Source organism: Marmota flaviventris, chromosome 9 (assembly GCF_047511675.1).
Source record: "Marmota flaviventris isolate mMarFla1 chromosome 9, mMarFla1.hap1, whole genome shotgun sequence".
In the NCBI taxonomy this organism is placed as follows: Eukaryota; Metazoa; Chordata; class Mammalia; order Rodentia; family Sciuridae; genus Marmota; species Marmota flaviventris.
This window is the reverse complement of record NC_092506.1, coordinates 65,583,306-65,603,449: the sequence shown is the minus strand read 5'-3', so window position 1 is coordinate 65,603,449 and position 20,144 is coordinate 65,583,306. Positions and strand designations below refer to the sequence as shown.

Genomic DNA, 20,144 nt, shown 5'->3' with positions numbered 1-20,144 from the left:
TAAAAAAGAAAATAGAGGGGCTGGGATTGTGGCTCAGCGGTAGAGCGCTCACCTAGCACGGGCGGGACCTGGGTTCGATCCTCAGCACCACATAAAAATAAAGGCATTATGTTGTATCCATCTACACCTAAAAAATAAATATTTTTTTAAAAAAGAAAGAAAATAGACTGATATAGGAATATTGTTGAATTAACTTCTTTATTTATGTATTTGTTTATTATTTATTTAGTGGTAAGGATGAACCCACGGCCTCATACATGCTAAGCATCTTCTCTACTGCTGAGCTATATCTCCAACCCCCTTAAGTTCTTTCCAAAATTCTCTTTGTTGAGGTAATTCACATAGTTTACTGACTTGGCAGTTATCACCACAATCAATTTTAGAATATTTCTAAGATATTCCATCAAGGTTCCTTAGCAGTCATTCTCTGTTTCCTACTAGCCCTAGATATCTACCATACTACATGAACTTGTATTACAAAAACAATTTTTGTGCTTTCTTTGGGATCTTTTTGCTAATTTCTGCTAAGTGATATATTCCATATGGGTAGTTATTACCAAAAAATTAGGCAATACCTATTCAAAATTCAGTGTACTGATTTTGGTGATATGTGTCTTTTGTCATATCAATAAAATATTTGCATGTGACCACTTTTGAGGGAAAACTAGACCTAGTTTATTTATAGTTTTTTCCTTAAGCTGGGAATAAAGTGAAAAATCTTCATAGAGTGTATCTCTTGTGATTGTGATTATAGCCATTTTAAATGTGTATCATTTAGTGTAAAAAATTAATGGGGAAATTGGTGATTTCCAAATACTCATTGCATGCTTACATGCTGAGCACTATGCTAATGTTTTCAAAGAATGTTACAGGAATGTGACAAGTCAGGTTCTGCTGTCAAGTAGCAGGTTATATGTAAGATTCATTTCTACAGAGTAAAGCCCTAATTGTATGTTACTGAGCATAAGTGGGGAGATTATTATAGACTGTGGTAATTGAAAGGAGAGCTCATGGAATTGCTGGGGACTTAACTAGATAAGGAAGATTGGCAAAAGGAAATAGGGTACCAGAAGACAATCCAAATAAGAATAAATCACTTTTAAAAAATTGCATTTCAAATCTATTTTAATTTATAGCTGGTAGAAAATAAGGTATAATAGATTTGGTCTTAAAGACAATTCAGTTCCTGCTGAATTTTTTTATTTTAGGAATGTTTCTAAAAACTTAATTTGGATTTATTCACATGCATGAAAGTATCTAGGCTGAACCTTTATAAACTTTGGAATATTGTTAGGATTCAGTTTCTAAAAATAATCTATTTAAAACATGTTTTTCAGCCGCCTGTCTTGGTTAGATGGTTCTGGATTAGGATTCTCACTGGAATACCCCACCATTAGTTTACATGCGGTGTCCAGGGATCTAAATGCTTATCCTCGAGAGCATTTGTATGTTATGGTGAATGCCAAATTTGGAGGTATGTATGGTGTAATTTAATCTAGTGCTTCCTTTGGTGGTAAAGTGTATTTCAAAAGCAGTCTTTATTGATTGAGATGGAATCTCATTATGTTGCCTAGATTTGTCCCTAACTCTTAGGCTCTGGGCTCAAGCCATCCTTCTTGCCTCAGGCTCTCAAGTAGCTGGGACTATAGGCACAGGCTACCATGCCCATCTTGAAAGCAACCTTTTTTTTTTTTTTTTTTTTTTTTTTTTGGTGCTAGGGAGTGAATCCAGGGCCTTGTGCATGTAAAGCAAGCACTCTACCAACTGAGCTATATCCCCAGCCTGAAAGCAATGTTTGATAAAAATGTAATTTAGACATGAATTTCTGATAATAATGGACATTTATTTTGTGTATCTGCCTTTTATTTTTTATTTTACTTATTATTTATTTGCACTTAGAAGTTTTTGTTATTTTGGATATATATTTCTACTTTTTTCTCTTGAGTTTAATTCTTTATTATCTTTGTCTTTGTAAAGGCACCCTTTAAAGGCTTGTATTATATATTTTGTGTTTCTAAGAATTTAGAATAAAAGTGTTTTTGATTGTTACAATAGTTCTCAGCAGGTGGATAGGGAGGATTTTCATGCCTCTCACTTCAGCCCTCCATTTCGCCACATTTGGAAATGACATTTTTGATTATCAAGGGGCGGGAATCCTTAGATGCCAAGGATCCTGCTAAATATCCTACAGTGCACAAGGCAGCCCCTCACAACAGGAATTATCCAGTCCAAATGTCAGTAGTGCCAAGGTTGAGAAGTCTGGTTTACAAAATTTCCAAGATTGGATGATAGACATAATTAAAAAGATTGAAAGTATAGTGAAATAAGGCATGGTAGCATGTAATCCCATCGACTCTGGGGGCTGAGGTGGGAGGACTGCAAGTTGGAAGTCAGCCTCAGCAACTTAGCAAGGACTTAAGCAACTTCTGAGACTTTGTCTCAAAATAAAAAATAAAAAGGGCTGCAGGTGTAGCTCAGCTGTAAAGAGCCTCTTGGGCTAAATCTCCAGTATCAAAAACAAAAATGTATAGTGAAGTGGTTTTCTTCTAAGATAACAGGTTATTTTTCTTTAATAGAATATATAACAGAAAATCCCAAAGAGTTTGCCTCCTTAAGTATTGCTCCTTTAGGGTTTTCATATGCTTCCAGATATAATATGACCATTTATATTCAGTTGTGACACTCATTATTAATTTTTAGGGCTTTGGCAAGCCCTGTCTCATTAAGTGCTAAAGACTAATTCAATGCTCTGAAAATATATTTGTTATAAGATTTTAAATTCTTGCCATTAGGAAAGCTTCAAAGAGAGATTTAAAAAACTCTAGTGAAGTTTAAAAAAGAGGATAAGGAAAAGTGAAAGGCTGTTGAACTTGAGGTGTAGGATAATTTCTTAGTGAGATGTTAGGCTCCGAAGTTCACTCACTAGGTAAATGCAACTTTTAGCTTTTTGTTACTGTAACAAGATACCTGAGGTAACCAACTTAATAAGGGAAAGGTTTGTTTTGGTTCACTTGGCCCTATTGCTTTGGGCCTGTAGTGGCACAATACATCATGGTAGGAGTACATGGTAGAATAGGCCTATTCACCTCATGGCAGCCAAAAAGCAAAAAAAGAATGTGGGGACTGGGGTCCCAGTATCTCCACTGAGGGCATAACCTAATTTCTTTCTACCAGTCCCCTTATCCTAAAGGTTCCACCAACTTCTAATAGCTTCATAGGCTGGTAACCAAACCTTTACCGTGTGGGCCTTTTAATGACATTCAAGATTCAAACTGTAGTGTTAAGAGAATCATGTGTTGTGTTTAGTCACGCATAGAAATGCAAAGGCTTAGAGATATTCTTGTCAGTCAATTCCAGATGCTGATGTGTTAGTGCCGAGTGTAACTTAGTGACATAAATGTGTGCTTAGCATACATGAGACCCTAGGTTCAATCTCCAGCACCAAAAACAAAACAAATACCACTGTAAAATATCCCTAAATAGTGTTAGGTATTGGCATTGGGTACTTGTCAGTAAAAAGGCTAGAGAGTTAAGGTTCAGGCAAATACTGGCTAAACAGATAAAGAATACTAAATAAGGAAATTCTGGGTGGTTAACTTGCTAGGCAAGTCGTTTTCTCTGAGCATCTGTTTCATCCAAAAAATTAAGAGGATTTTACTAGTCTTCAATTCTGAAACCTGGCTACATATTAGATATATCTGGGATCTTGTTAAAAATGCAAATGCTTAGCTGGTTGTGGTGGAACATCCCAGCTACTCAGGAGGCTGAGGCAGGAGAATCTCAAGTTCCAGGCCAGCCTGAGCAACTTAGTGAGACCCTGCCTCAAAATACAAAGATAAAATGTGCTGCAATGTGGCTCATTGGTAGAGAGCTTGCCTAGCATGCACAGGGCCTTGAGTTTGATCCCTAATACCCACCTTTGCTCACACAAAGCAAATCTTTGAAGTTCTGAACTTCAAGAAATGGGACAGTTCAGTAGGTTTTAGGTAGATATTTTAAACTCTGCTCTTTGGGAACCTGAGGCAGGAGGATCGTGAGTTCAAAGCCAGCCTCAGCAACTTTTCAAGGCCCTAAGCAACTCTGTGAGGCCCTGCCTCTAAAAAAATTTTTAAAAGGGGCTGGAGATGTGGCTGTGTGGTTATATTGCCCTGGGTTCAATCCCTGGTACCAAAAAAAAAAACCCCAAAAACTTGTGTTCTATGTGATTATTTGCTTGAAATTGATGAGATTATGATTGATCCTTTCTTAGAAAAATATGTGAAGACTTTTCCAGCTTTCTAGAAAGTAGTTTCTCCTGCGACACAAAATCTCCTTTAAAATGACTATCAGCTCATTGTTAAGATTAGAGTATCTTTAAATAATCTATTTTTAAAATTCATTCCCATTGTTGAAAATTTATAAAGGTTTAGAGAGACATAGTTTGGATGCTACTGCAGTGACCTAGCATGAGATGGTAAGTGTTGGTGATGGATGTAATCTTTTTGGATTGTAAAAATGCTATACATTTTTATTTTTTGCCTTAAGGTAGATTCAAACTATAGTGTTAAAAAAATCATGAGGATATAATAGAATTAATAATATTAGTTATATCTGGGGAGATGAACTATAGGGGTAGGAACTTTTTCTTTTAATACATTTAGACTCTTCCATTTATTTTTATACAAGCATTTATTACTTTTATTATTTTTAAAAACAATATTCAATTATAGAATAGTAATTACAGTGTGACACAATTTTATTTTTTAAAGTGTATTGAAAAAGTTTGGTAGTACTAAGTAACTTATTCTACTATTTAGAATTATTTAGAGTTCTCCAGTATTTTTATATTGTTCTACTTGTTTACAGAAGGTAGGGGTGTGGGTGGGTGTCTGTCCCCTCCCAATAGTGGGAATTGAACCAAGGGGTGCCCTACCATGGAGTTACACCCCCATCCACTTTTATTTTTTATTTCAAGAGTCTTTCTTAGTTGCGTAGGGCTGGCATGGAACTCAGAATCCTACTGCCTCAGAACCCCACAATGGCTAGGATTATAGGCATGTGCCATTGCCCAGCTAGGAGACATGTATATTATATTTAACAATATAATAACATTAGAAACAGAAAATCTGTCACTTCAGACTACTAATACTGGCCATTTGGGTTTTTTTTCCTTATTGCTTATTTGTATGTTTTTCACTAATCTATAATAAACTTACATGACATAAAGGGTTTAGTGGATAGTGCCCCTATAATTGACCTTTGCAAATAGAATTGCTATATTAAGATTATACTTTGGGGGGCTGGGGATATGGCTCAAGCGGTAGCGCGCTCACCTGGCATGCGTGCGGCCCGGGTTCGATTCTCAGCACCACATACAAACAAAGATGTTGTGTCTGCCGAAAACTAAAAAATAAATAAATAAATACTAAAATTCTCTCTCTTTCTCTCCCTCTCTCTCTCCCTCTCTCAAAAAAAAAAAAAAGATTATACTTTGGGGGCTGGGGATATGGTTCAGTGTTAAGAGTGCTTGCCTGGCATGCATGAGGCCATAGGTTTGATGCCCAGCTCTACAAAAAAAAAAAAAAAAGGAGGGGAGGAGGAGTACCTTTCTACCTCATCTTCATTCACATGGAAAATTAACATTTTCTTAAAATGGTAACTTTGTTATAGCAAAACTTATATTTTTAAGATTACTAATTTGGAATGTGTTTTAATGTTTTGGGGGCCTACTTAAATATTTTGGTGACCTATATTTTTTTATTATGAAAAAATTCAAACAATTGAGAAGTACAGAGAATAATAAACATTTTTCTGTTATTCAATATCCAGCATAAATTTTAACGTTTTCATAATTACTAGACTTTTAAAAATTATTTTGTCAGTACTTTCAAACCCTTTTTGTCTGACTTCCCATTTGATCCCCTACTCTCTAAATTGAGAGTCAAACAGTATCATGAGGTTTATGTGTTCTTCCTATCTATGCTTTTAACTTTTACTGAAATGTATATGCCCATAAGCAATATAAGGGTTTTTGTGTGGTGTTTTAACATTTTAATGTAATTGATGTTATACATTCTGCAGCTAGCTTTTTCATTCAGTTTTATTTTTTAACAGTTGTCTATAAAATATGATTAGGTTACAATGCATCCGTTTCCTTTTCTTGAATATTCAGTTTATTTTTTATATTTTCATTAGTACATGCTTAAATGTGTAACGTGGTTGTAGCAATTTCCACTTGCACCAGCACTTACTCCTTTCTCTCAACATTTGTCTTTATACCCCCACCCCATGAAACTCAGGGCCTCCCAAATGCTGAACAAGTGCTCTGTGACTAAGCTAAGTCAGTTCTCTTTGAACAGTTTTGGGGAGGTTTTTTGTTGTTGTCTTCAGACTGTTTAATTTATCTGTTGGGTCAGTTAACTTCCATGGGCTTTAGTTTTCTCATCTGTGAATTATTAGTTGTCAATCACATCAGTGGATACACACTGCTTCTGAACCCTTTGCTTTAACGTGAAAAGTAATAAAACAAATGATAGTGGAATCACTGTGGCTCTGTGGGAACCCTGAAATCCTTAGGAATCAGTGAAGCACAATGTTACTAACCAGAGACTATCCAGAGTCTCACCACCACCAGTGCTAGGGATTTGTCACAGGGCCTTGAACATGATAAGCAAGTGCTGTAGCACTGAGCTACACCCCTAGAACTTTTTTTTAGCTCTAAAATAACTGTAAGAAAAAATTAAATTGTAGTTTTTCAGATGTATCAAAAAGTATCTCTTAGGAAATTCTTCTAGCTTTTTTTTTTTTCAAAAAGTCAAATGAGTAATATCATTAAAAAGTTATTTTTATTATCTTTCTAGAAGAATCAAAAGAATCTCTTGCTGATGAAGAGGAGGAAGACAGTGATGATGATGTTGAACCTATTACTGAATTTAGATTTGTGCCTAGTGATAAATCAGCATGTGAGTGTTCTATAGCATTTTTCTTTTCTCTTTATGTACCAAGCATTCCCCCATTGATGCACCATTACCTCCATTCTGTTTTTTCTTTATTTTAGCATCTATAATATCATTGAAGATGACGTACTATTAATATCAGGGTTGTGAGTGTGGTATACACTATGTTACCTGGTGTATTTTGTGAGTGGAGGACTCTGTTTAGTTTTACTGATTTATGGTACTGTGAATCTCATCTGTTGGGTAGTAGAGTAGTCACAGCATTTCCAGAGTGAGAGATCATTGGAAAGTGCCCCATCAACTGAGAGGATTTATCCTGATCAATCTGACCAAGGACTCCGATCACTTTTTGCAGAAAATCCAACCACCCATTAAGAGATCTCAGTAATATCTTGAAATGAATTCTTAGTTTGTGATTTGTCTGCAACCTCAGGCACTTTTTGAAGGATCAGCCCTACTTGGAATTTCAAAATTGTAAATACTGTTATCCTAGTAAATCTCATCTACCTGTTAAATTTATTTGCACTGATGGTTATTTTATTATAAAATATTATTTTATTCCAAAAATATGAATTATAAATTAATGTCTTTGTTTAGTGGAAGTGATGTTCACTGCAATGTGTGAATGCCAGGCTTTGCATCCAGATCCTGAGGATGAAGACTCAGATGATTATGATGGAGAAGAATATGATGTGGAAGCACATGGTTAGTGAAATGTATTTTCAGGATTTGTTTTACTGTTTCATTTTGAGCACTTATTTGTATTCAGGGTAGGGGATTATAGTCCTTTATGTATCCAAGAAGCAGCCAGTATAAAACAGTTATAAATAAAACTAACCCATACAGTGGCACACTTAATGCCTAAGCCCTATCAACAGTTGAACTGGGAGAATATGGGAGCTTTCCAAGTTGGAGGGTAAAATGTTATTGGTGGGAGAACATGAATAAATAGAGATAAATAGAAGGAAAGAAAAGTGATGGATAGTCAGAAAAGGGTCTTAAACTGAAGTAGCTGCCCCAAGAGAACAGACCTGTCTCCATTCTTTGAGAAGCTGAGTCATCTCTGTCTTATTTAATGTATTTCTTCTAACAGCTTACTGTCAAGGTCAGTTTTTCCTTCCCAGACTATTCTTCATTTATCTAAAAATATTTTCCATTGCATTCCCAGACTAGAATTATATTCACTAACCTAGTAGAGTCTCATAGTTTGAGGCATGTGAATTCTCTTTGATTTTTTGTTTTGTTTTGTTTTTTTTTTTCCCCCACTAATCTTCCAAACACTAATCTGGGTGTCCACAGCACTTTTCCTTCATACATCCTAGATTCTTGGCCTTACACTCATTTCTGAAATTTTCCTTCACATTATCTAAATATGTCTCATCTTTCTGAGATTTTTGAGTGGTTTTTATTTTTTATCCTTTTGGTATTTTCCAAAATTTCTAAAAAGCATGTATTTTAATCATAATAAAACCTTTAGTACAAATTAATATCAAACTGATTTACTCTCACCTGTAAAATTCCACCTGCGATAATATAGGACTCCTTGACCCTCTTTTTTCCTTGTATTCTCCGAACATGTCTTTCTCTGGGAATTGCTATTTACTGGTTTATTACCTCTAGGAATCCTTTCTCATGTTGGAGGGTAGGGACATTCTCTTTATATTTGTCTTCAACAGTGTCCACATTAGTGAATGTTGGAGGTGTTTCTCCGGAAATGTTTTTTTACTCTACCTCATCTTTAGCAAATGTATTAATTATTCATCTTGTTTTTTCTAATTGTTGTATAATGGCTTAAAAGTTTTCTGTTTGTTTAGAACAAGGGCAAGGGGATATTCCTACATTTTATACCTATGAAGAAGGATTATCCCATTTAACAGCAGAAGGGCAAGCTACACTGGAGAGATTAGAAGGAATGCTTTCTCAGTCTGTGAGCAGCCAGTATAACATGGCTGGGGTCCGGACGGAAGATTCAGTAAGAGATTATGAAGGTGAGTGTCCTTTCTCTTCAGTGTGAACAGATGGCTACCTGAGCAGTAAGGGAAGTTATGGAGAAACAGGTTATTTTGGAAACTAAGACAAATCTCAAAATTAACTACAGTAGGAAACAAATGTACAATTACCTAGAATGGGAATTCTTACAGGGATTGTTTGCTTTTTTAGTGATTTCATACCCCTCAATTACAAAAATAGAAATTCTGTTTGTTTCCCACCCCCACCCCCAGTGCTGGGAATTAAACCTGGGGCCTTAATGTTAATGAAGCACTGTACCACTGAGACACATCCCCAGCCCCAAATATTTAAAAAATGCTCACAAACAATGAATAAATGGAAAAAGAAAGAAAAGAAAAATAAGTATATTCTGACTGATATATTTACTATTTTTTGTTGCAAATCTGTATTAGTTTGATTGAACTATCATAGTAAAGTACCATAGACTGAGTGGTATTAAAAATAAAAATGTATTGTCTCATAATTCTGGAGGCTAGAAGCCCAGGGTTGGTTGTCTGAGGACTGAGAGAAGGATCTATTCCAGTCCCTTTTCTTGGCCTATACATGGCTCTGTTTTCCCTATGGCTTCACATCCTCTGTCCATGTCTGTATCTAGGTTTTCCCCTTTTTCCACTAACTAATGTGTATGTATCACACACACATACCAGGGAAACATCCCTACATTTTACATCAAGCTGCTATTATATCTGCTGTGTTACCGAATAACATTACTATTTGATAGGGTAATCCTTCTTCACAGGCATAAAGTGGAGGGATGTCCTCCTGTATGTGTGTATGCATACACACTCTTATTTTTACACACACACACAAATATAGATAGATAGATGTGTAAACAGTGAAAGCTGGCATGTCCAAAATCAGCAAGGTAGGCTGGCAGACTGAACACCCAGGGAAGAATTGATTGATGTTGCATTTTGAGTCCAAAGGTGATCTGCTGACAGAATTTCTTCTGCTTAGGGTAAGAGCAGTCAGTTTTCTATTTGGCCTTCAATGGGCTGAATGAAGCCTACCATATTATGGAGGGAAATTGGTTCACTCAAAGTTCACTGATTTCAATGTAAATCTCATCTAAAAAGTACCTCCACACCAAAGACAGGAATGGGATCATCTTATGACCCAGTTATACTTCTCCTTGGTATTTATCCAGAAGAACTAAAGTCAGCATTACCTTAGTGATACATGCATATCTGCATTTATAGCAGTTCAATTCACAGTAGCCAAGTTAGGGACTCAGCCTACATGTCTGTCAACAGATGAATGGATAAAGAAAATTGGTACATATACTCCATAAAGTTTTAGCCATAAAGAACACTGTTATGTTGTTTACAGGAAAATTGATACAACTGGAGAACATAATGCTAAGTGAAACAAGCCAGACTGAGAAAAGCAAGAGTTATATGTTTTCTTTCCCATGTGAAAACTAAGGAAAAAGGAGTCCTCATGAAAATAGAAGAGACACCAGTAAAATAATGGAAGGAGATTGGGAGTGGGAGGAAAGGAGGAAAAAGGGAGCTATGGGGAATGAAACAGGCTAAATTGTGCTGTGTGTGTATATGAAAATATCCAATGAATCCCACCGTTATATGTAATTATAATGTACCTATTAAAATTTAATTTTAAAAGGTCTAATAAAGCCAGGCGCGGTGTTACACGCCTGCAATCCCAGTGGCTCTGGAGGCTGAGGCAGGAAGATTGTGTGTTCAAAGCCAGCCTCATCAAGAGGGAGGCGCTGAGCAATTCAGTGAGACCCTGTCTCTAAATAAAATATAAAATAGGGCTGGAGATATGGCTCAGTGGTTGAGTGCCTCTGAGTTCAATTCCCAGTACCAAAAAATAAATAAATACAATTTTAAAATTCATTAATAATAAGTTCATAAAAAAAATTTAAAAGGAGGGCTGGGTTTGTGGCTTAGTGTGTAAGGCACTGGGTTTGATTCTCAGCACCACATATAAATAAATAAAGGTCCATCAACAACTAAAATATTTTTAAAGAAATTAAAAATACCTCCACAGTAATATGTAGAATAATATTTGACAAACTCTGGGCAAAACAGCCTGACCAAAATGACACATAAAATTAACCATCACACAGAAATAATACACTGGTTTATAAACACTTCTTGCATCTTTCTTGTATTTAGTAATGACTACAGAATATTTCTAAAGAGGCTTACCTTAGTTTTTCACTTATTCGTATGCTTAAGTTTCTCTCATAATGCATTAATCAGTATCTTTATCTCCATGCACATAGCATTTTGACCTGGGGTTCTTGAAGTTCTGGAATTTTTAAAAATTTATTTTTGAGACAGGGTCCCTCTGTCACCCAATCTCAATTTCATGGGCTCAAGTGATCCTCTCACCTCAGCCTCCCAGGTACCTGAGACTGTAAGAATAATTAGGATTGCATGTGTGTACCATCATGCCTGACTTATGGGATAGTTTAGTTTGGAAAAGTTTGGGGTTTTGGGTTTCACTATTATTCCTTTTGTCCCCTGCTTTTTAAATTTTTGGTTTTTGTTTGAGATGGTGGTCTTACTATGTTTTCCAGGCTGATCTCATCTCCGGGCTCAAGTGATCCTCCCAAGTCATCCTACAAGTGTGTCACATTCCACCTGGTTCACCATATTAAGCCCCAGCTGGTGAACCTTTAATGTAGACTTTAAAAGGGTGAAATGACTTAGATGGTGTAGACATTGAAAAAAGACTTTTATTAATGAAGTTTTTGTTTTTTTAATTATAAAATTCCTTGATTAATATTTTATGTAGCAAATTATTTTAAGATCACAAAAAAACTGGATTAAAGTAAAATTTGAGGACTTTAATCCATATGCTTTATTAAATAAAACACACTGGAATTGCGTATCTGTAAAACTTCTTAATTTTACACCATTGCCCATCTTCTAAAGTTCTGAGTACTCACATCATTCTTGTTGTCACTTAAACATTTGTAGTCTGCTAATGGTATTTCAGTGTTTTAGGTACTCAGTTTTGTAAAAGGCATTTATTCACTGAACCTGGTGCGGTGAATACAATAGTGCTTGAGAAAGATGAGGTTATATCTTCATGTCATTGACTTTTTAGTGAACAGAAGAGTAAGTTAACAATATGTAGAGATACAGCCATGAGATACAGGAGATGCTTGGGAAGCTGTGAGTTCGTACGGGGTAGGCCCCTCACCAACTGGTATAGTTAAGTGATATCTAAGCTGTGATCTAAAAATGAAGAGAAGTGACCTAGGTGAAGGGAGATTGCACACAGGTTGAAGGAAGAGGCAGGTCAAGGGCTTTGTTGAATGGAAAGGTTCAAGAGGTCATTCATGCCAGTGTGGTGCAGATCTGTAATCCTAGCTGCTCAGGAGGCTGAGGCAGAAGAATTGTAAGCTCAAGGACAACCTGGGCAACGTAGTAAGATCCTGCCTCAATTTTTTCTTTTTAATATTTATTGTTTAGTTAGTTGGACACAATACATTTATTTATTTATTTTTATGTGGTGCTAGGGCCTCACATGTGCTAGGCAAGTGGCACACAACCCCAGCCCCTGCCTCAAATTTTAAAGGAAAGCAGTGAGTGATACAACTCAGTGGTAAAGCTTAACTAGTGTGGTTGAGGCCCTGGGTTCAATTCCCCAGGTATGATTGATTGATATTTGTTTTTGTTTTGGTACTGGTGATTGAACCCTGGTGGGAGGCTGTACCACTGAGCTACATTACATCCCCAACCCTTTTTACTTTGAAATAGGATCTGGCTAAATTGCTGAGGCTGATCTCAAACTTGTGATGTCAGCCTCCTGAGTCACTGAGATTACAAGCATGTGCCACCAAACCTGGCAAAAAGGTTTTTTTTTGAACATTACCTTTAGGTCAGTGAGAAGCCATTGAACAATTTGATTATAGTGTTTCAGATGGTGACTGTAACGCAATATGGAAAATTGGAGGGAGAGGAAATATACTTGAGGAAAGACAAGAAGCCTTTTTATTAAATTATATATTAAATTAGAGATGGTGGCCTAAATTAAGTGGAGGTAGTGAATATCAAGAGACTTGACATTTAAGAGATTTAGGAGGTAGAAACAATACAAATTAGAGAAATGGTAGGAGTTTCTGGTTTAGGCAGACAAGTGGTACCCCTTTAGCAAGACTAGAAAAGTGGAGAGATAGGACATTTGCATATCCAATGTGGTAGGATACCAAGGGGCTTTTGGAAGAAGTCTGTGATGGGCTGAAAGTGAAGGAGTGAATGGAAGCTAGGAAGTAAATAGAGTAGTTGTAGATAATCTATCCACAGGACTTTTTTTCTGTGTCACTTCTCACTTTTACTGCCACAGGGTAGTAAGCAAGCCGTTTATTCTGATTTGTCTTTTCTCCTTATGTTATAGGTTTTGTGAAAGTAGGACCATATACCTTACAAAAAAGGGGGGGGGCTAACAGTAAATAGCACAAATCTGTGAATAGTGAATAGTTGATATTTACTGCATTTGAAAGTTCCTACCTAGGGGGCTGGGGATGTGGCTCAAGCGGTAGCGCACTCGCCTGGCATGCGTGCGGCCCAAATTCGATCCTCAGCACCACATACAAACAAAGATGTTGTGTCCGCTGAAAACTAAAAAATACATATTAAAAAAAAATTTTTTTTTTAATGAAAGTTCCTACCTAGGGCTGGGGCTGTAGCTCAGTGGTAGAACATTTACCTAGCATGCATGAGGCCCTGGGTTCAGTCCCCAGTACTGCAAAAAAGAAAGTTCCTGGGGCTGGGGATATAGCTCAGTTGGTAGAGTGCTTGCCTCACATGCACAAGGCCCTGGGTTCAATCCCCAGCACCACAAAAAATAATTTTTAAAAGTTCCTACCTCCAGCTCTTTGTTGAGTTTGAGTATTTACAAAGTAAATGTTAAATGTGTAAACTAATTTTAACTTGGCCTAAATTAATAGGTGTTGTTTTCCTTTCTCTGTTTCTGGATATTTTAGTTAAAGCGGGGGAGGGGCAACTCTTACCAACAGAGGGCACTAGCTTCCTTCTGGTTGAAATTATACATTGAATCTACCTATTTGAAGTACTCAGTAGAGTATGGCTCAGCAAAATTTTTTGTTTTGTTTTTTTCAGATGGCATGGAGGTAGATACCACACCAACAGTTGCTGGACAGTTTGAGGATGCGGATGTTGATCACTGAAAATGATTTATGCTGCTTAAAAGTGAGTAGTTTATTTTCTTCCTTGTCACTGAACATGAAAAGCATCTGAAATAATAAGTTTTTATATTCATAATTGAAGAGAGCTCTATAAAGTTCAGAAAAATGTTTCCCAATTCTGAAATTACTGAAAGTTACACGTATTTTTCCCTAAGAAATCAGGGTCTACAAACGTGGTGATGTTCAGTTTAACATCTATTACACACTTGCCACATGTATCTTAGTATTAAAAGCTGATTTACCAAACCATAACAAGTCCATGTAGAGTTATCCAAAAAGCCATAATTTCCTAAGTAATTTCTTACCTGCTTTTCACGGCTGATGAAAGAACTCTGCCAATTTTCTCTCCTGTGACACTTTCATGAGCTTTGCCTGAAGTTTGTCCCTATTTGTTATTTTGTTACTATGAGAAATATATTGTCCTTTTCTTTTTTTATAATATTTATTTATTTATTTTAAGTTTTCGGCGGACACAACATCTTTGTTTGTATGTGGTGCTGAGGATCGAACCCGAGCCGCACACATGCCAGACGAGCGCGCTACCGCTTTAGCCACATCCCCAGCCCCTATATTGTCCTTTTCCAGCTCAAGTAATTAAAGTATATGTTAGTAATAATTTAAGACCATGTAACTAGTTCATACTATTCAAAGATAGGACTGATAACCTTAGTTAACTTTATACACTGCAAAATTTTCACATTGTTAAATTGTTGTCCTCTCCTCCCTGTAACAGCATTGTCTTCTCGAATTATCTTCCAGATCCTTTTATTGAAGCATATGTTAGTAACATGGCAAGATTTATAATAATTTTGTTTTCTTCTGGTATAAATTTTAGCTCTGGCTTTTCTGAAGTTAAAATTTTAATTTCCTGTACCCTTGTTCCATTTAATATCAGAGACCAGCCTTTTAAAATTCCAGACAGACCTTCCAAATTATTGCCACTGTGGATTTAACATTGCTTCTCATACTAACCATGAATTGTGATATTAGATCTCTGCTTTCTTCTCAGATCCTACCAGTAGAACTATCAAAAAATAACATCATAGAGTTCTGTGATTTATATCTCTTCCCATAAATACTTAGTTCTTATTTTCACATTTACTTCTATCAGTGGTAGCCAGATAGTCTAAAATTAGCAGCGTCTCCTCTGCACAGCCATGTGTGTGCACACCGCTGGTGTTCTGTGAGTGTTGGCTCTCATCCCTCACTTCTAGATGTAACTTCACTCTTCTTCATGGGAAACCTTTTAGTACCAACCTCAATCACCTTTCCTGATCAAATTCTTTATAGCACATTGTTTTTTTGTTTTGTTTTTTTCAGTTCAGAGATAGTTGTTTAATAACAGTTTTATTGAGACTGGATAAACAGAATTTGGGGTCTTCTGATTTTTCATGTATTTTCCCTGAAGAATAGACTGTTCAGAGAACATTGACCACTCTGTTAATAATGATTATGAGAAACTCATTTGATGTGTCGCTAGTGGTTATTCAAATGAGATGTTACTGCAATCCCTGGCAAACATTCTTAGGATTCTTTGTAATGGTGAAATAACCATAAAATAGCCACAAATTTTCTAATGAGCTGATGATTTGTTTTCTGTTAATTTCATGTTCTTTGCTCAAAGGCAAAGAGATATTTTATTCATAGTTTATTCAGGCTTTCCATCTGGGTAATTGACCCGAATTCCAAACAATATCTATAAATTTGTAATCATTTAAAATTGTATGTGCCTTTAAAGAATAAACAAGGTATAATTAGAGTGTTTATGTGACCATTAATGATTTATAGATAATTGAACTGGGATCTCTCAATACCTGAAAAGGAGTGAAGGGGAAGGCAAATGAATGGTGGAATCACAATTCTACCATGGACTGGCTGGCTGTTTGCCTTGGACAAGGCATATACCTTATCTAATCCTCAACGTCCTCATCTATAAAGTGGGGTGGTAACTACGTGGCCAGGTTATCGCAAAGACTGAGACATAATATATCTAAATCCCTCGGCACTCTTCACAAGGCATTCAGTAAATAAAGCTGTATTATAAACATTATAAACCTTTTGTTTTTCAGGTTCTGCTTATAACTAGGAGAGAACCTGGTGCCTCTTCCACTTTGGAGTGGGGTTGATGAAAGTCTTTCCTTCTCCAAAACTCTTAAACTAGTTCTTTCTCAAGACAGACTATACTGAGACAGCAAGTTGTCACCAGCAGAAGGAACTACGAACTTTATTAACAAAGGTGAAATAATTCATCCAAGGGGGTACTTGTAGTTTATCATTTACCCCAAAACTTTGTGTTAGATACCCTATGAGTAAGCCTATAATTCCTGCCTTTGCTGTATGAATCATCTGTATGGTAGCAGGCCTGTGGTAAACATGCTCAGGAGCTTGGAGTGTGGGAAGAAAAGGCAAATATCTCAGAGGGATCAGCCTTTGTTATTCTCCACAGAGTCAAGAGTCTTTTACTGATTTGGGGGCCAAATTAATTAATTCAGGCCTCTGTAGTAGCCTCTTGGGAAATATCCTAGCTACAGATCCTGCCACTGACAAGAGTGTTTCTAGCTACCTTCTGCTCCTTCTGCTCTCTTTTACCAGTCTACCCTGTATAGCCTCTTAGGTTAATATCATTTAGTTTCCACCCTCTTAGGTTAGTTTTCTGTAACAGAACAGTGAACTGAAATGAAAGTCCCCCAAGTACTTCTAATGATAATTGTTTTGTCTTTGTAATAACATAACAAATAAATCTACATTTTCTATATCACTGTTCTCGTTTTTGACTAATTCTATTAGTGAGGTTTTTTGTTTTTTTAAGTAATGCTGGCAAAATATCATACTATCGGTGTAGTGGTAGATCTCAGAAATGAGTACTTGCCTCACATGCAAGAGGCCCTGGTTTCCATCCCCAGCATCACAAAAAATAAAATAAAATAAAATGAGAGAGAGAGTCTTATTGGTCATATTTTGCTCATTTTTGTTGATATGAACATGAAATTAATAAGAAAATATGTAGTTAGAGCTTCTGGCAAATATTTAGTAAGAAAAAGAATATATTTTAAAGAATTTCTGCTGCTTTTCTTTGGACAGGAATAATTTCTGATATTTTTTTAAACTTTCACATGTTAGCTTTTCACAGATACCTGAGTATTTATAAGGCTGATTTGTAGTTCCAGATTTATACCTGGACTTCAGATAACTTGTAGGTTAAATAAGCTGTTCAGAGTCAGCCAGTTGGCTAATTAGTGACTAAAGTCTATTTTGATGTCCTCAGCCCAGTGTTCTCATCAGCACTTTCACGTGGTTTCCCTCAATTAAAGTAATTTTCCTTTTTTTTAAACTAGATTCACAAAGTCTTAATCGTTTTAATTGGCAAGTAAAAGAGCCACTTAGAAATGGAAACTGAAATTTTCTAAGACCTCCTGTGTATCAGCCACCATCCTGGATTCTTTGCATATATTATGTGTTCTGATATACCGGACTACCTTATGAGTATAGATGCCTTTATTATCCCTTTGTATGTGTGGTACAGGGGTACTTTACCACTGAACCACATCCCCAGCCCTTTTGTATATTTTATTTAAAGACAGGGTCTTCCTGAATTGCTTAGGGCTTCGCTAAGTTGCTGTGGCTGGCTTTGAACTTGCAATCCTCTTGCTTCAGCCTTCCCAGGACTAGGATTATAGGCATGTGCCACCATGTCCAGCATATTTATACTTCTCAAATAATCTTATTTAAAGCCTTGTGAGTTACATATTTTGAGATGGTATTAGGGTCTTTCTCAGTATTGGTGAAGGTGAGAGTTTATGCACTAATGATTATGGTGTATAGTCCTTTACTTTTAGAAAACAGGTGTGATTAGTGAAGATTCAGAGATAATAAATATTTAAAACTAGATTATCTATGGAATTTTTAAAATTATAAATGGACCTTTATTTTATTTATTTATATGTGGTGCTGAGAATCAAACCCAGTGCCTCACACATGCTAGGGAAGCGCTCTGCCACTGAGCCAAAACCCCAGCCCCTTATCTATAGAATTTTGATCCACTTACTGCTGTATAGCTAATACTCATGTAAATCCTATTTTTAAAGTATTTCTAGAATAGAATTATTGCCATCACATTATGGAGGAGATGGAACATATTTACACTAATATATTCATTCTCTTCATATATACAGAAATAAAACCAGTATGTAAGTATTTATAAGGCTGAATTGGGGACTTCCTAATTTCAAATGAGAAGTCAGAAAAACTTAAATTGAAGAATTGAACTTGGTTAGAATATTTTAATCTTAATTTTTAAAGATAAAAATATGTATGACTTGGGGGTAAGACTAATATACAGTATATACAGACATTTGTTCTGTTTGTATGTACTAGGGATTGAACCCAGGGGTGCTCTACCATTGAGCCACATCCTCAGTCCTTTATGTATTTTATTTTGAGACAGTGTCTCATTTAGTTACTGAGGCTGCCTCAAACTTGTGATCCTCCTTAGCCTTCCAAGTCACTGGAATTACAGATGTGCCACTATGTCTGGCTAGGATTTGGGGGGGAGTGGATTTTTTGGAGATTATATGAATCACTAATGCATACTAAGCACTTAGGACAACAGTGCCTAAAAAATAGCTCACTAAATGTTAATTATTACCAATAAGAAAAACTGTAACATTCATCCACCACTTAGAATATATTTGAGAAACCTGAAATTTAAAATTCCATTGAGCAATTAAAATAGATGTCGTGAAATCCATGCAATTATTCATAGAATCTTCAGGCAAGTCTCCTGCTTTATAAACAGATCTAATGAGTTTATGGTTTATAAGCATTGGACAAGCTAATAAAGGCAACTGGAGTGGTTGCATCAGGCTTATTAAGAGCAGCAATAAATAGCTCAAAGCATTGTGAAGAAAGCAAAGACAATTCCCATTGAACTTCAAATAGTAAACATTTTGAATATGAAGATAGTGCAGTAATTTTCATGAAATTACAATCTTGTGTCAACCCAAATTTTGGCTATTAATCCAAATACTAGCTAATTAAGGAGAAAATAAATATTAGAAAGCTATGTTCTAGCTTACAAAATAGACAAGAAAGCTAAAATAAATAAGGCTCATAAAAAGGGTTAGGGCCTAGGAGTGGTTACATAAGATGTTTTAATTCCCCTGCTGCTATCAGACTGATTTCTTTATTGTCTCTATGTCTTTGAGTCAGTACACTCAAGATTCAAAGTTCTGGATGGCACTTTGTGCCTTAGTTGCAAGGGACAGATGGAGTATCTGGCCACTTTAAGCTTTTAAAACAAATGACACTGCCCTGTCCAGATTCTCACAGTGGTAGATTACCCCAAACCGGGAAGATGCTTAGATGCTGGCTTGTAAAACATGTACAGCTGCTTACAGACAGCAACCTCAAATCCTTAAACATACACAGCAAATTCTGGTTGTGTTCTATTGCATGAGTGCAAATAAGCAGACTATTGCATTTAATCAAGTTGTGGTTAAGTCGTGGGTAGGTGAAGAGATGAGAAAGGGATTTACAGGTACAGGTATGTGCAAGCATGTTTGTGAGGATTGCCCAAGTAAATGATTGCTTAAGTAGAAGACAGTACTTGAGAGGGATAAGAAATGTGAAAAGTTATCAGTGGGCAAAAGTTCCCTATGGTAGTCAGGGGATCACTAGAGACAGGGTACTAGGGTGAGTGAGCTGGAAAGGAGTTACAGTGGGAAAGTGGGGTGTTTGAGATCATAAATTTTAAGCCTGAAGCTATATATAAGCTGAGCAGAGTAAAAGACAAGATTATTAAAGGGGAGGGAACCAACAAACGGGGGCAAAGACATGGAAAGGATCCTATCTGTGGTATTAATTACCAAGAAATAACTGGAGTAGTGTTATGGAAAAGATGACAGGAACTCAGACCTTAGGAATAAGGGGGACTTGAGGGAACTATATAATGCTTAACTGCGACAAGTACCCAGGTAGTTGATGACCTGTTTTTAAGGGAAGAAGTAGAGGAGAAT

At 36.3% G+C, this 20,144-nt stretch overlaps 1 protein-coding gene across 4 annotated transcripts in view; it reads left to right on the top strand.

The window, feature by feature from the left end:
• Clns1a (chloride nucleotide-sensitive channel 1A) overlaps positions 1 to 20,144 on the top strand; it is a 38,207-nt gene that overhangs the window by 8,625 nt on the left and 9,438 nt on the right. The window contains exons 2-7 of one of the 4 annotated variants that reach the window (XM_027942717.2): positions 1,338 to 1,474; positions 6,840 to 6,941; positions 7,533 to 7,640; positions 8,750 to 8,923; positions 14,045 to 14,134; positions 16,200 to 17,047. In XM_027942717.2, the coding sequence (XP_027798518.1) occupies positions 1,338 to 1,474; positions 6,840 to 6,941; positions 7,533 to 7,640; positions 8,750 to 8,923; positions 14,045 to 14,112 (589 nt within the window). In that variant the 3' untranslated portion in view covers positions 14,113 to 14,134; positions 16,200 to 17,047. Of the gene's footprint in view, positions 1 to 1,337; positions 1,475 to 6,839; positions 6,942 to 7,532; positions 7,641 to 8,749; positions 8,924 to 14,044; positions 14,135 to 14,590; positions 15,890 to 16,199; positions 17,052 to 20,144 lie in introns of those variants that run through there. The other 3 variants (XM_071616524.1, XM_071616523.1, XM_027942718.2) reach the window with 3 other exon arrangements.